Source organism: Palaemon carinicauda, chromosome 34 (assembly GCF_036898095.1).
Source record: "Palaemon carinicauda isolate YSFRI2023 chromosome 34, ASM3689809v2, whole genome shotgun sequence".
Classification (NCBI taxonomy): Eukaryota; Metazoa; Arthropoda; class Malacostraca; order Decapoda; family Palaemonidae; genus Palaemon; species Palaemon carinicauda.
This window is the reverse complement of record NC_090758.1, coordinates 78,746,954-78,763,255: the sequence shown is the minus strand read 5'-3', so window position 1 is coordinate 78,763,255 and position 16,302 is coordinate 78,746,954. Positions and strand designations below refer to the sequence as shown.

Here is a 16,302-nt window from a genome sequence, read left to right as displayed (position 1 = left end):
CACAGGAATAAGCGTGCAAGCAAATGAACTATCAAAATCAACAACATGTGAATCAATTAAAGAGAGTATAAGCTCTAAATTGCTGCTTCCTTAGATGCCTTAGATGACCGCGGAGGTAGCAGCAGTAGGGGATTCAGCATTATGAAGCTTCATCTGTGGTGGATAATGTGGGAGGGTGGGCTGTGACACCCTAGCAGTACCAGCTGAACTCGGTTGAGTCCCTTGTTAGGCTGGGAGGAACATAGAGAGTAGAGGTCCCCTTTTTTGTTTTGTTTCATTTGTTGATGTCGGCTACCCCCCAAAATTGGGGGAAGTGCCTTGGTATATGTATGTATGTATAAGCTCTAAAGAACGTGAGCAACCACAGGAGCAGGCTATTCCGAAGAGGCAAGGCTGGACTCCCGGAGGAGCAACTGATCAGATGCTAGTAGGTTGCCGCTCCCTAAAAAGCGAGCGATTGTGAACATGTGAGGTGGCCCTCCTTTAGGTGCGAGCAAGCACATAGCAGAATGCTAATGCATATTAGAGAGATAATGGCCGTGCGCGAACAGGTGAGGGAGCGCATAGAGAAGTGCATAATTTCTCCCACAAGAAGAGAAACAGTAGGAGTCACATATATCTAACTCCTATCGATTGCGATTTAAGGATTAATCCTTCAAAATGAGGAAAAGAAGGGCAAAGCCCTTTTTTCCTTCCAACCGACAGTGTGCTGTAAGTCCGACGAATGCGTGGATACGCTGTCGGCGCCAAGCAACGAAGGTGCATCAGATGTGAAGGAATAACTTGTTCTCCCTCTACTACCAGTGTAAGGACTTTTCACTCCTCAGTTACGATGAACATCGATGTCACTAAGCCACACTCAGGAGGGAGTAAATAGCAACAGGAGTGCTCTTGAACCAGGACTAAAAGTGTACTGTATATAGACAGTTACAGTTATCTAGAAAGCTACAAAAGCCTTAATAATATCCCTTGTTTATATATATATATATATATATATATATATATATATATATATATATATATATATATATATATATACATATATATATATATATACATATATATATATATATATATATATATATCTATATATATATATATCTATATATAGATATATATATATATATATATATATATATATATATATATATATATATATCTATATATAGATATATATATATATATATATACATATATATATATACATATATATATATATATATATATATATATATATATATATATATATATATATATATATATATATATAGATATATATATATATATATATATATATATATATATATACATATATATATATATATATATATATAATATATATATATATATACATATATATATATATATATATATATATATACAAGTATAAGAAAAAGTTAAAAGACAAAAATTAACGGTAGTCCAAAATAGGCGAGGAGGGAGAGAGAAAACATCCGCTCTCGGTCCGATGCAAAAGTAAAGTGACTAAATCACAGGTGTGTGAACGGCGTTAACTAGCGGTGTGGATAGTTAACCCTCGCTAAATTTTAATGGCTCATCATTTCAGCTCCGCCGAAAGTATAACCCCTAATAAACAGCGTGGTTTGTATTCCAGTTACGGAACAAACAAGAAATTAAAGCAGCCAGTTAAGGGATTAGGAAGTATGTTTCTAGTATCCGCAGGCTGGAAACAAAGTGGCAAACTCAGTTTGTCGGAAAAGGCTAACCGTCTATAACTACCAACACCTCGCTGTACAATTCTAACAGCTGAAATCATACTCCAATCAAAGGACAAAGATTTGTATCCGTATAGGAGTAAATAAGGACATCATGTAATCCACTGTTGATTTTCAATTCTTTATTCAAAAATGTTAGGTATGAGTCCAAAGAAAAGGATATTAAATGATTTTTCAAATAATGTGGACATAAGTATCTACACATACAGACATCTCTATGTTGGTTAAAAAAGAATATACTTAAGGAATTAGTAAACTATTATCTTACTTTCATTTTGGAAATTAATACTCTGTCTTATATTCTACAGAACATAATAGATTTAATCAGTTCCATATATATGCTGTTTTACCATAAGATCTTTTTTAAGCTCTCAAAATACTTTCGCTGCAATAGATATTTGTTTGGCTACAGAGATACCAAGTTCGGCATCTGATCTTTTCATTGCATGGTGGGTGTGTAACTCTTGTAAATTATATAAAATGATGTGATTATACAATACACCAAAACTAAACCTGGCTTCCTAAAAACAGGTGGCGTGAAAGTGAAATTTTCTTTTAGTTTTGTAAAATCAAATCACTTAGACAACTCCTTAAACAGAACTGTTTTTGTTCATTTTTTTACTTGAATATTTTTCTTCACATCTCAAATTTTAGAATCATTCTATTAATAATCAATTTAAAGTCACATCTGCTAAAATTTAATATCTCAAAATATTTTTTTTTTTTTGTTCTTTACCATTGAATACTTTGCTCAAATGTATCATATCTTAATTTTGTATTTTGATGTCTTTTTATCTTTCATTTCACTTATCAATAATTCCTCAGTTACACTTATAAGTTGCAATTTTTCTATCTTATCATTATAACTGTATGTATACAATACATATATGTAATGATGTGCTTAAGTTGTTCATACATATTGCAATTTCCAGCGATTCTAATTTTCTCCATTTCTTACGCTCTGTAACAATCATAATATTGAAAAATTAAGACATGAATATGGAATGACTGAAAGCTATACACATTAAAACAGGGACAGGAAATGTAATACGTACTTTTACTTCTCGAACAACAGAGCGAGACAAAAATATCAGTAATCATTTTAGCATCGGTAAAAAACCTTGACCATCTATACGGGAGACAGCAATTCATGACAAATTTACTATTATTTAAGATGTAACTCGAAAAATCTCTGGATAAACTTGGTTCCGTTATATATTGGACCACGGAGGAGTCATTGGCTGGGGATTCTGGAGGTAAGACATCACCACGGCAGATATCGACAGCCTGAAATGAAATAAAAAAGGAAAAAATACATTATACTGTACTCAAGACTCCTGTTGTTATTTTTAACTGCTCTATTGTACCATTTAACTGCTCTATTGTACCATTTAACTGCTCTATTGTACCATTTAACTGCTCTAGTGTACCATTTAACTGCTCTATTGTACCATTTAACTGCTCTAGTGTACCATTTAACTGCTCTAGTGTACCATTTAACTGCTCTATTGTACCATTTAACTGCTCTAGTGTACCATTTAACTGCGCTATTGTACCATTTAACTGCGCTATTGTACCATTTAACTGCTCTAGTGTACCATTTAACTGCTCTAGTGTACCATTTAACTGCTCTAGTGTACCATTTAACTGCTCTAGTGTACCATTTAACTGCTCTATTGTACCATTTAACTGCTCTATTGTACCAATGGACCATCAAAATTCTCAATAATAAAGCATGATGTACCTTCCTGCAGCTTCACTAAATTCAGTCACACTTGTTGCAAGTAATGGCTCACCTTTAAAAAAATCCTTAAAAAAAAATCTGTACATAATTTTGTAAAGAAAAAAAAAATTACAGGGGCACTCAGTAGAGCGCAGACCTCCACCACGGCAGCTTATTTCTCAACCTTGACCTTAACATGTATTAATTGATGTGGATTTTCATACACCAAATTTTTTAACCAAGTTTGAAGTCTCTGTGACAACAATTTTTTAACCAAGTTTGAAGTCTCTGTGACAACAATTTTTTAACCAAGTTTGAAGTCTCTATGACAACAATTTTTTAACCAAGTTTGAAGTCTCTGTGACAACAATTTTTTAACCAAGTTTGAAGTCTCTGTGACAACAATTTTTTAACCAAGTTTGAAGTCTCTGTGACAACAATGTCCATACTTATGGCTGATTACGTAAATTGGACATTTTTCTTGACTGTGACCTTGACCTTCCAAAATTTAATAATTTCCAGCTTTTTACATAACAGTTAATCCCTACAAGTTTTATTACTCTACGATTAAAATTCAGAGGGAGGGGATAATTAGAACAGGTTAAGTTGAAGGCGGACCATTCAAAAGTTCAAACTTGCAGCGAATGTTTTTATGTTGAAAAGGCTGACATGAGTCTCTTTTTGTAGTTTATAAATGAAATACCTGTTTTAATGTTTTTACTGTTATTAACCCTTTTACCCCCAGGCTATTTGGAAATTTCCAACCCTTAACCCCCAGGGATTAATTTTTTTCAAGCACATTTTGCAGTATATATTTTTTCTAATTGCTCTCACAGCCTTAATTTTCGTCATAGAGAGGTCAGGTTGGTCTCATTCTCTTGGAAAATGCCTGAAGTTTCTCAAAAAATTATCAAAAAGATGCAAAAAAAATTTAAATAGCAGTTTTTGCAAGAACGTACCGGTACGTCCATGAGGGTAAAGGGATGGCTTTTGTGAAACGTACCAGTACGTCCTTTGGGGGTAAAAGGATTAAAATATCCTATTTTATCGTACATTACTTCTCATATGGTTAATTTATATCCTAATTTCCTTTCCTCAATGGGCTATTTTTCCCTGTTGGATCCCTTGGGTTTATAGCATCCTGCTTTTAAAGATTTAAAGGCCACTCATGAATGGCAGAGGCAAGGGACAGTGACATTGCCCTATCAAGTAGGACAATGCCCTAGAGACTGACCATATTATAAATGATCAGCGCCAAAGCCCCCTCCTCCACACAAGCTAGGACCAGGGAGAGCCAGGCAATGGCTGCTGATGACTCAGCAGATAGACCTATAGGCTCCCCCATTCCTTAGCTCACAAGGATGGTGAGGTTGTCGTGACCAAAGAAAGTAACGAGTCTGAGCCGGACTCGGACCCCAGTCTGGCATTCCAACGGTTCACTAGGGTTGTAGCTCAGCTAGTAATAATACATACATACATATACCAAGGCACTTCCCCAATTTTGGGAGGGTAGCCGACATCAAACAAATGAAAAAAGGGGACCTTTCCTCTCTATGTTCCTCCCCGCCTGACAAGGGACTCAACCGAGTTTGGCTGGTACTGCTAAGGTGCCACAGCCCACCCTCCCCCTTTATCCACCACAAATTAAGCTTCATAATGCTGAATCCCCTACTGCTGCTACCTCCGCGGTCATCCAAGGCGACCGGAGGAAGCAGCAGAGCCTACCAGAACTGCGTCACAACCGCTTGCCATTCATTCCTATCTCTAGCACGCTCTCTTATCTCTCATATCTATCCTCCTATATAATAATAATAATAACAATAATAATAATAATAAAGGTAACACATGAACCAATGACACTTGGACTGATGGACCTGTACACACTGCATACTTGCAAACAAAGGCAGCGTAAAATAATCAGCTCTAAAGTACAATATTTAAAGTCACTAATAAACACCGACAAAAACAATCAACAACTTACATGAAGCTACTAAGCATCTGCTTCGTGTCATCGTTGACCCTGGAGTTAGCGAAGCTTATGCAGGAACAATAAAGCGCAACCCACGCACACCATTTCAACTGAAATACAAAGACTCGATTAATAATAATCAATAAGACAGAATCCAGAAGGTATTGTTTTCGTCTCCGAAGGAACCTGACTCCAGATCATATTGCTCTTGGACTCTGTGGCATAATCTTTTCGTCCCAAAACGAATCGGTAAAAATGTCTGAACTAATCTTTTCAGTAATGATGACTGAACTAGATTTGTTTGATGTATGTCTTTATTTTACCATCAATTACTGTAGTGGATTTAACAATTCAATCATACAGATCATATCTTATGCAGGGCATAACAATTAAAAAAATTTCCTGCAACTGAAGACGAATACTCAAAGTATCAGACAAGTAAACAATGCTTGCAAATTAAGCAGAGGAAATAAACGAAGCTAATGCATTAATCAAAAATAATATATTATTACAATTAATTCCATATGCAGAGTACTTAACCCTTTTACCCCCAAAGGATGTACTGGTACGTTTCACAAAACTCGTCCCTTTACCCCCATGGACGTACTGGTACGTTCTTGCAAAAAACTGCTATTTAAATTTTTTTTTGCATATTTTTGATAATTTTTTGAGAGACTTCAGGCATTTTCCAAGAGAATGAGACCAACCTGACCTCCCTATGACGAAAATTAAGGCTGTTAGAGCAATTTAAAAGAAATATACAGCAAAATGTGCTTGAAAAAAATTAACCCCTGGGGGTTAAGGGTTGGAAATTTCCAAATAGCCCGGGGGTAAAAGAGTTAAAACACGTATGAAATGCAAAAAAAACCTTTGTAATAAATGCAGTTCAACTTCCATCTTCTGCAATTTGATTCTAATGTGTGGAAACCTAACTCTGTAGCAAGTTATACTGTATATATAAACGGTAGTCTAAACCAAAGTAACATGTATAGTCCATTTCTTTTAGCGAGTCATATTTGCACCGACTTGCAGCGGTGCCCTTTTAGCTCGGAAAAGTTTCCTGATCGCTGATTAGTTGGACAAGATAATTCTAACCAATCAGCGACCAGGAAACTTTTACGAGCTAAAAGGGCACCGCCGCGAGTCGGTGCAAATATGACTAGCTAAAAGAAATGGACTTGTAGCATGTGACAGGGAATTAAAACCCCAAAGGTTACGCACCCTCATCATAAGTCCGCACATGCTGAAAATCATGCCCAGGACGTTCATGTAGTCTGTCGTTGGATCTTCACCAGGGGCTCCTGGAGTCCCTTGCGTTGGTGGTTTGTACCTGAAGAGAGAATTAAAGTAATGTTAGTATTGCTCTTTAACCCAAAGGACGTACTGGTACGTTTCACAAAACTAATCCCTTTACCCCCATGGACGTACCGGTACGTTCTTGCAAAAAACTGCTATTTAAATTTTTTTTTTTTGCATATTTTTGATAATTTTTTGAGAAACTTCAGGCATTTTCCAAGAGAATGAGACCAACTTGACCTCTCTATGACGAAAAATTTTATTTTTATTAGTAAAATAAATTTTTGAATATACTTACCCGATAATCATGTAGCTGTCAACTCCGTTGCCCGACAGAATTCTATGGAGGGATACGCCAGCTATCACAATACTAGAAGGGGGTGTACTTACCAGCGCCACCTGTGGCCAGGTACTCAAGTACTTCTTGTTGACACCTCCTCAATTATTCCTCGGTCCCACTGGTTCTCTATGGGGAGGAAGGGAGGGTCGATTAAATCATGATTATCGGGTAAGTATATTCAAAAATTTATTTTACTAATAAAAATAACATTTTTCAATATTAAACTTACCCGATAATCATGTAGCTGATTCACACCCAGGGGGGTGGGTGAAAACCAGTGTACAAGATTAAAGGATAGCTAAGTATCCCATATTTCATATAACAGTTATCTCAAATAACAATGAAATAAAAAGTACCTGGTAAGGAAGTCGAATTGAACCGTTACTCTGCCTCTTTTTTAAGTTCGTCTTCCTTACTGAGCGCAGCGTTCCTCTTGGAGGCTGAATCAACCCAAAGGTGCTAAAGTATATAGGGTTGCAACCCCTACTAAAGGACCTCTACAAAACCTCTAACCCAGGCGCTTCTCAAGAATGAATAGACCACCCGCCAAATCAAAAGGATGCGGAAGGCTTCTTAGCCTACCGTAACAACCATAAAAACAACAATAAAAGCATTCAAGAGAAAGGTTAAAAAAGGTTATGGGATTAAGGGAATGTAGTGGCTGAGCCCTCACCTACTACTGCACTCGCTGCTACGAATGGTCCCAGGGTGTAGCAGTTCTCGTAAAGAGACTGGACATCTTTAAGATAAAATGATGCAAACACTGACTTGCTCCTCCAATAGGTTGCATCCATTATGCTCTGCAGAGAACGGTTTTTATTAAAGGCCATCGAAGTAGCTACGGCTCTTACTTCGTGGGTCCTTACCTTCAGCAATGCAAGGTCTTCCTCCTTTAAGTGAGAATGGGCCTCTCTAATCAGAAGCCTTATATAATACGAAACCCCATTCTTGGACATGGGCCTCGAAGGTTTCTTGATGGCACACCATAAGGCTTCTGACTGTCCTCGAATAGGTTTAGACCTCTTAAGATAATATTTGAGAGCTCTGACAGGGCAAAGAACTCTCTCTAGTTCGTTACCTACCATGTTGGAGAGGCTAGGTATATCAAACGATCTAGGCCAAGGACGTGAAGGAAGTTCGTTCTTTGCTAGGAATCCGAGCTGAAAAGAACATGTTGCAGATTCGGTCGTGAAACCAATGTTCTTGCTGAAGGCATGAACCTCACTGACTCTCTTAGCTGTTGCAAGGCAGACGAGAAAAAGAGTCTTGAGGGTAAGGTCCTTGAAGGAAGCTGACTGGAGAGGTTCGAACCTAGCTGACATAAGGAACCTTAAGACTACGTCTAGGTTCCAGCCTGGAGTGGATAGACGGCGGTCTTTAGACGTTTCAAAAGACTTAAGAATGTCTTGAAGGTCCTTGTTGGAAGAAAGGTCCAAACCTCTGTGGCGGAGAACTGAAGCCAACATACTCCTATACCCTTTAATCGTAGGGGCTGAAAGGGATCTCTCATTCCTAAGATGTAGAAGGAAGTCAGGTATTTGGGTCACAGAGGTATTGGTAGAGGATATTAAATTGGCTCTACACCAGCTTCGGAAGACTTCCCACTTAGACTGGTAGACTCTACGAGTGGAAACCCTTCTTGCTCTGGCAATCGCACTGGCTGCCTCCTTCGAAAAGCCTCTAGCTCTAGCGAATCTTTCGACAGTCTGAAGGCAGTCAGCCGAAGAGCGTGGAGGTTTGGGTGCAACCTGTCTACGTGAGGTTGACGTAGAAGGTCCACTCTTAGAGGTAGAGTCCTGGGGATGTCGACTAGCCATTGAAGTACCTCTGTGAACCATTCTCTTGCAGGCCAAAGGGGAGCAACCAGCGTCAGCCGTGTCCCTTCGTGCGAGATGAATTTCTGCAGAACTTTGTTTATTATCTTGAACGGTGGGAATGCATAAAGGTCGAGATGGGACCAGTTCAGTAGAAAAGCATCCACATGAACTGCTGCAGGGTCTGGAACAGGGGAACAGTACAGCGGAAGTCTCTTGGTTATGGAGGTGGCAAACAGATCTATGGTAGGTTGACCCCACAAGGTCCAAAGTCTGTTGCACACACTCTTGTGGAGGGTCCATTCCGTGGGAATGACCTGATTCCTTCTGCTGAGGCGATCTGCTGAGACGTTCATATTGCCCTGAATGAACCTCGTGACCAGAGTGAGGTTTAGACCTCTTGACCAAATGAGGAGGTCCCTTGCGATCTCGAATAGGCTCCTCGAATGGGTCCCTCCTTGCTTGGAGATGTAAGCCAAGGCTGTGGTGTTGTCTGAGTTCACCTCCACCACTTTGCCTAGCAGGAGGGACTTGAAGTTCAGCAGGGCTAAATGAACTGCTAGCAGCTCCTTGCAATTGATGTGGAGCAATCCTTGTTCCTCGTTCCACGTTCCCGAGCATTCCCGTCCGTTCAAGGTCGCACCCCAGCCCGAGTCCGATGCATCTGAGAAGAGATGAAGATTGGGGGTCTGAACAGCCAACGATAGGCCCTCCCTGAGAAGGAGATTGTTCTTCCACCACAGGAGAGTGGTCTTCATCTCTTGGGTGATTGGGATAGAGACTGCTTCGAGAGTCGAACCCTTGTCCCAATGAGCTGCAAGATGGAATTGAAGAGGGCGGAGGTGGAGTCTCCCTAGCTCGACGAATAGGGCCAGTGATGAAAGGGTCCCTGTGAGACTCATCCACTGTCTCACCGAGCAACTGCTCCTCTTCAGCATGCTCATGATGCACTCTAGGGCTTGGCTTATCCTGGGGGCCGATGGAAAAGCCCGAAAATCCTGACTCCGAATCTACATTCCCAGGTACACAATGGATTGGGAGGGAATGAGCTGAGACTTCTCTATGTTGACTAACAGACCTAGCTCTCTGATTAAGTCCAAAGTCCAGTTGAGATTCTCCAGACAGCGACGACTCGTGGAGGCTCTCAACAGCCAGTCGTCTAAGTAGAGGGAGGCTCTGATGTCTGATAAGTGTAGGAATTTCGCTATATTCCTCATCAGATGAGTGAACACCATAGGAGCTGTGCTTAGGCCAAAACACAGGGCTTGGAACTGGTAGACAACCTTTCCAAAAACGAATCTCAGGAAAGGTTGGGAGTCTGGATGAATAGGAACGTGAAAGTATGCATCTTTCAAGTCCAACGAGACCATCCAGTCCTCCTGCCTGACCGCTGCTAGGACCGACTTCGTCGTCTCCATCGTGAACGTCTGCTTGGTGACAAACGCGTTGAGCGCGCTGACGTCCAGCACCGGTCTCCAACCTCCTTGTCTTCTTGGCCACAAGAAAGAGACGGTTGTAGAAGCCCGGGGATTGATGGTCCCGGACTATAACCACTGCCTTCTTCTGCACAAGTAGCGACACCTCCTGGTGCAATGCTAGCCTCTTGTCCTCTTCTTTGTAGTTGGGAGAGAGGTTGATGGGAGATGTGGTCAGAGGTGGTTTGAGGCAGAATGGAATCCTGTAACCGTCCCTCAGCCAACTGACAGACTGAGCGTCTGCACCTCTCTTCTCCCAGGCTCGCCAGAAGGTCTTGAGTCTGGCTCCTACTGCTGTCTGGAGATGCGGAGAGTCAGTTTTTTCCTTTAGATGTCTTGGAGCCTTTCCTAGACTTGCTCCTGTAAGAGTCTGGACGGGAGCTTCCTCGGCTGGGGGCTCTACCACGAAAGGGCGGTATGAACCTCGTAGCAGGGGTATCAGCCACTGGGGAGCGATAAGTCTTGGGGACTGAGGTAGCAACCTTAGACTTACGAGCCGATGAGGCTACAAGATCATGTGTGTCTTTTTGTATCAGGGCAGCAGACAAATCCTTAACCAGCTCTTCAGGGAAGAGGAACTTCGAGAGCGGAGCAAAAAGGAGTTGTGACCTCTGGCAAGGTGTAATGCTGGAGGAAAGGAAGGTACACAGCTGTTCCCTTTTCTTCAAAACCCCTGATACAAACATCGACGCAAGCTCACCAGATCCATCCCTTATGGCCTTATCCATGCAGGACATCAATAGCATGGCAGAATCCTTGTCCGCAGGAGAGGTCTTCTTGCTGAGGGCCCCCAGGCACCAGTCGAGAAAGTTGAACATCTCAAATGCTCTAAATACTCCCTTCAGTAAGTGATCCAGGTCTGAGAAGGTCCAGCAAACCTTAGAGCGCCTCATTGCAGTTCTCCGAGGCGAGTCTACCAGACTTGAGAAGTCAGCCTGGGCAGAGGCAGGTACCCCCAAGCCTGGTGCTTCTCCTGTGGCATACCAAACGCTCGCTTTCGAAGTGAGCTTAGTCGGAGGGAACATGAAAGAGGTTTTGCCAAGGTGTTGCTTAGTCTGCAGCCACTCTCCTAAGATCCTAAGCGCTCTCTTAGAGGACCTTGCTAGGACTAGCTTAGTATAGGTGGACTTAGCTTGCTGAATGCCCAACGAAAACTCAGATGGCGGAGAGCGGGGAATAGCAGAGACAAAGTGGTCTGGGTAAACCTCCCTAAGCAGAGCCAAGACCTTACGAAAGTCAAGAGACTGTGGAGAAAGCTTGGATTCATCCACGTCTGACGAGGGATCCAGGTGTGCCGCCTCATCATCAGACGCCTCATCACCAGAGTGAAGCGAAGAGATCGGACAAGAATGCTGAACAGCAGAGTCAGATCGAGAAGGAACAATATTAGAGGTTTCCTCTGCAAGTAACTGTTGAGGGAGAACCTGAGGCTCAGACTGCAAAGGCTGAATAAAAGACGAAGCAGTAGGAAGGCGCATGGGTGGAGGAGGCTGACTCCTAGCATGAGTGGTTGAACCCAAGGGTTGCGCTTGCTGAGCGGTTGGCGGAAGCGGAGTAGCAAGCTCCTGTTCCTGAGGTGTGAGCGGAGCGCGATGAGGTAGAGGCTGCGCAGAACAAGGTAAATGTCTCGCAAGCTGAGGCTCCTGAGGCGCAAGGCCAAGGTGTAGTGGTGCTTGCCTTGTGGAGGGTTGAGCTCGCTGCAGCGAGAGCTGAGGAGACTGACTCATGGACGGGAGAGGTTGTTGTACCTCAACCGAGAGTTGCACCACTGGTGGAGCAGCAAGTGGAGGCGGAGGAAGAGAAGTATAATCCTCCTGATCCCAAAGAGAAGGTTGCCTTAAAGAAGGTGGAAGCTGAACACCACTGGGAACAGCAAACTCAGAATGTGGCTCAACATCGTACGCCTGGCAGGTGGTACTGCGATCAGGCGGAGAGAGCGCAGGCGGAGGGAGTGCAGGCGGAGGGAGTGCAGGCGGAGGGAGTGTAGGCGGAGGCGCAACACTCTCAGCCCGACACTCACGCATCAAGTCCGAAAGCTGTGCTTGCATGGACTGAAGAAGAGTCCACTTAGGGTCGGTAGAAACCACAGTAGGCTGAGGTAAAGCCTTAACAGTCGAGCTCTGTTGTGGCAGAACCTTACTCCTCTTGGGCGGAGTGCAGTCGACAGATGACTGCGGCGAGTCAGAGCTGAGCCAATGACTGCAACCTGGCTGAGCACTCGCGGACTGGACTCTGCGTTTAAGCGGTCTCGAGACCTGAGACCAACATTTCTTCCCTGACAGTTGATCAGCGGACGAGCGGAAGACGGGCTCAATCGTCTGCAGGTGGGAGTCACGGTCTTTGGAAGACACGCCCGCAACCACCGAGGATACTTCTGTGCGCCTAACAAGGCCTGCCGAACCCTTATGCCCTTCGACATTGCTTCTCCCCTGGGCTTGGGAGCTTGCAAGAGGTCCCGGACTGGGAGGACGACTGGCTCGCACAGAAGTATCCTCACGCACCACACTGGCACTAACACTAGCACTTGGCACTGCACTTACACTAGCACTCGTCACAGCACTGGCACTAATCCCACCCACTGCACTCTTGACCTTAAGTTCCTTGACTTCGGCCATCAGAGACTTATGATCACTTACCACTGACTCTACTTTATCGCCTAAGGCCTGAATAGCACGCAAAACAACAGACATATCAGGCGGAGGGCAAACAGTAGGTTCGGGGGTAGCCACTACAGGGGTAGGAAAAGGTGGGGGATCATGAGGTGAGGAAAAAAGAGAAGAGTGAGAAGAACTCCTCCTAACTCTACCTCTCTCTAACTTAGTTGAATATTTCAAAAGACGGACAAATTCCAATTCCGAAAGTCCGGCGCATTCCTCACATCGATTTTCTAACTGACAGGGCCTGTCCCTACAGTCAGAACAAGCGGTGTGAGGATCTACCGAGGCCTTCGGAATACGCCTATTGCAAGACCTACATCGTCTATGGGAGGGGGCTTGCGAAATGTCAGACATCTTGAATTCAAAGAGTTAGCCAAAGGGGGTTCCAAAATCAAGCAAAAGATCGTTAACCGTTAATCAGGACTATATAAAAGCTATCTAGCTAATATAAGAAGGTTTCCAGTAAAGCGACAGCCGAAATCTGAGAGAATACTTCACCAATTAGCGTGAAAAAACTCGAAGATCATAAGCGTATCCCAGAACGTCTAGCCGGAAGCACGACAGAGGAATAATTGAGGAGGTGTCAACAAGAAGTACTTGAGTACCTGGCCACAGGTGGCGCTGGTAAGTACACCCCCTTCTAGTATTGTGATAGCTGGCGTATCCCTCCATAGAATTCTGTCGGGCAACGGAGTTGACAGCTACATGATTATCGGGTAAGTTTAATATTGAAAATTAAGGCTGTTAGAGCAATTTTTAAAAAATATACAGCGAAATGTGCTTGAAAAAAATTAATCCCTGAGGGTTAAGGGTTGGAAATTTCCAAATAGCCTGGGGGTAAAAGGGTTAGTTTAAAATTCTAAATAATGCTTTGGTAATACATCAAGACCCATTTTGATACTGTAGTGGGAAAGGATTCTGGATAGATTGATCCCACTCTCAAAGATATAACTAAACTGAACTTTTGAGATGTTTGCTTATTTACTTGACAATCTTTCCTCAGCTTCACCAGATACTGTAATAACTCGCAGATCGAACACTTCAGTGATTGAAGAAAATTTTTTAATATTTCTTGCCCAGGAGACTGAATTAAAATTGAGTTTAAATAGCTTGAAAAAACCTATACGAATTTGTTGCTTTGTTCATAAACTCCACTGCGACGGCCCCCTTTACACTGCCGTATTCTTAGTCAGCTGTCATCATACGTACAGGTAGCCGCTACCATACATACACCCCAAATGTGTGATATTTCAGTCATAATATCTGGAATTTTAAAACATCAATAACTTAAAAAATACAGATTTCCCCAAAATTTTTTACATCAGAACAGTTCGACATGGTACTTGGGAAAATTTAGGGAGGTAGGTGGAAACAAAAATTTATGATTATGTCGCTTATTATTATCCAGCGCATCATGATTATGGTGTTCAACCTAATGTAATAGTAGAGATCATTTGACATACGCTGGTTAAAATCATTAACCAAAGTTTATCGAATTATAAAATGAAACCAGGGAGCTTTTTTAACCCTTTTATCCCCGTCATAAGGTTAAATTTCGAGCACATTTTGCTATATAATTTTTTCAAATTGCTCTAACAGCCTTAATTTTGGTCGTAGAGAGGTCAAGTTGGTCTCATTCTTTTGGAAAATGCCTGAAGTTTCTCATAAAGTTATCAAAAACAAGCAAAAACATATAAATAACAGTGTTTTGCAAGAACATACCGGTACGTCCTTTGGGGGCGAAAGGGGTATAATGAAGGTCAGGACCTCCTTTGTGCATGGAACATCACCTAATCTAAGCCGTGTCCTGCCATATGCTGGTTAAAATCATTTTAGCAAAGTTTGTCAAATTATAAAATGAAAACGGGGAGTTTTTGTATAACGACGGACAGGACCTCCTGCGTGCATTGAGTACCATCTATCCTAAGCTGTGTCCTTACCAACATACCTACAACCCTCTGTGACCCCCATTAGACTGCCATATTCTTACCGACAGGATTGAAAATAAGGAAGTTAAGGGGCGTGGCTGTCATCATACATATACCCTAAAGTAATGTTCCAATAGCGTCCCAGACAATCATTACCGCTTGCTAGTACATAGGATCTTGATGGTTTTCTTTTTTTGCGAGCGCACGGCAGAGATAAAAACCGGACCCTTTGTATATCAACGGCCAGTTCCTCACGCTTCCATTACAAATGGACCTCAACTAACTTAAACTCCCCCCCATCCCCCTAACCTAACCTACAAGCTGTGTCCTTACCTACTTATCTAACGGGGGAACCCCCTTACAATGCTGTATCCTAAGTTAGACATAATAATACATACAGGTGGCCACTGTCATACGTACACCCCGAAAAAACCATTAGAATTTGGTGATACAGTATTTCGATCCGCTGTGCACCAGCTCCGTTTGCAAAAGAAGAATAAAATCAAACTCATATGTACTGATAAGCAGTATTGGCTGAGTGGGACTCTATCGAAATATTACCCACCTCAAAAAAACGGGTTATATTAACTTACTTTGGTATAAATTGGTTAAGGAATACGGTGCTACTGTAAAGTAAAACGAGGGTAGGGTTAGAGGTGGCTATTTTAGGTTAAACCGTATCTCTTTGAGTAAAATTATATTGAAATACACTTTTTAGGACTGAAGAGACCTGTGTATATTTCTATATTACATAACCGGCTTACCAGTACTGTACATAATTCCGGTTAAATAACCAACGTCGGGTAACCAAACCCTACATTATCCGTACGATATTATCTGGCCTACGAACATATTTCTTCAACTTAGACTTTAAATTATCTAATATATCTTCTTACCTGACTATTTTGTCACTCCTTTTAGGATCTGAGCTGTTATTTGACGACTGCATCTTCAAAAAATATATATTTTAACAACTACTTCGAGGAAGACGGTACGCCAACAGTGTCGCCAGATTGGTTAGTATAAAAATCCCCAAAACAACCTAAATATCCCCAAAACAGCCTAAAAAATCCCAATTTCCACATATATATTCTCTTCTGTCTTGATCACGTAGGCTTTATTAATATAGAAATTACTCAATATACTTCATATAAGTACAAACAAACAAATTCCAATAATATAAAGGCTCGCTCATCTTTGTTTCTTCATAGAACTTTGTACAGATTATCCCCATCAGTCACCCAAAATCCCCAAATCTAGAATAAATTCCCGTACCTGGCAACACTGTACGCCAAGTGTAGCGGTCAGCTGGGTTGTTCCAAGGGGGTCAACTTTTAGTAATATCTCTCTAATTATGAGTGACT

At 41.8% G+C, this 16,302-nt stretch overlaps 1 protein-coding gene across 1 annotated transcript; it reads right to left on the bottom strand.

Annotated features, from left to right (window-relative positions):
- Window positions 1-2,774: 2,774 nt before the first annotated feature.
- LOC137626501 (PAT complex subunit Asterix) lies at window positions 2,775-15,978 on the bottom strand. The gene is made up of 4 exons (XM_068357535.1): window positions 15,835-15,978; window positions 6,650-6,758; window positions 5,441-5,538; window positions 2,775-3,023 (listed from the first exon to the last, which is right to left on the bottom strand). Exons 1-4 carry the CDS (start codon window positions 15,885-15,887, stop codon window positions 2,948-2,950), a joined length of 336 nt encoding a protein of 111 aa, XP_068213636.1. The 5' UTR covers window positions 15,888-15,978; the 3' UTR covers window positions 2,775-2,947.
- Window positions 15,979-16,302: the final 324 nt, after the last annotated feature.

Bases quoted from the DNA above. Each gene is read 5' to 3' on its own strand.
- LOC137626501 (XM_068357535.1), bottom strand. From the start codon at position 15,887: ATGCAGTCGTCAAATAACAGCTCAGATCCTAAAAGGAGTGACAAAATA. The intron at 6,759-15,834 runs GTAAGAAGATAT...TTCTCTCTTCAG, and splicing joins AGGAGTGACAAAATAGTCAG to GTACAAACCACCAACGCAAG. The intron at 5,539-6,649 runs GTGCGTAACCTT...TTTGTATTTCAG, and splicing joins TGTGCGGACTTATGATGAGG to TTGAAATGGTGTGCGTGGGT.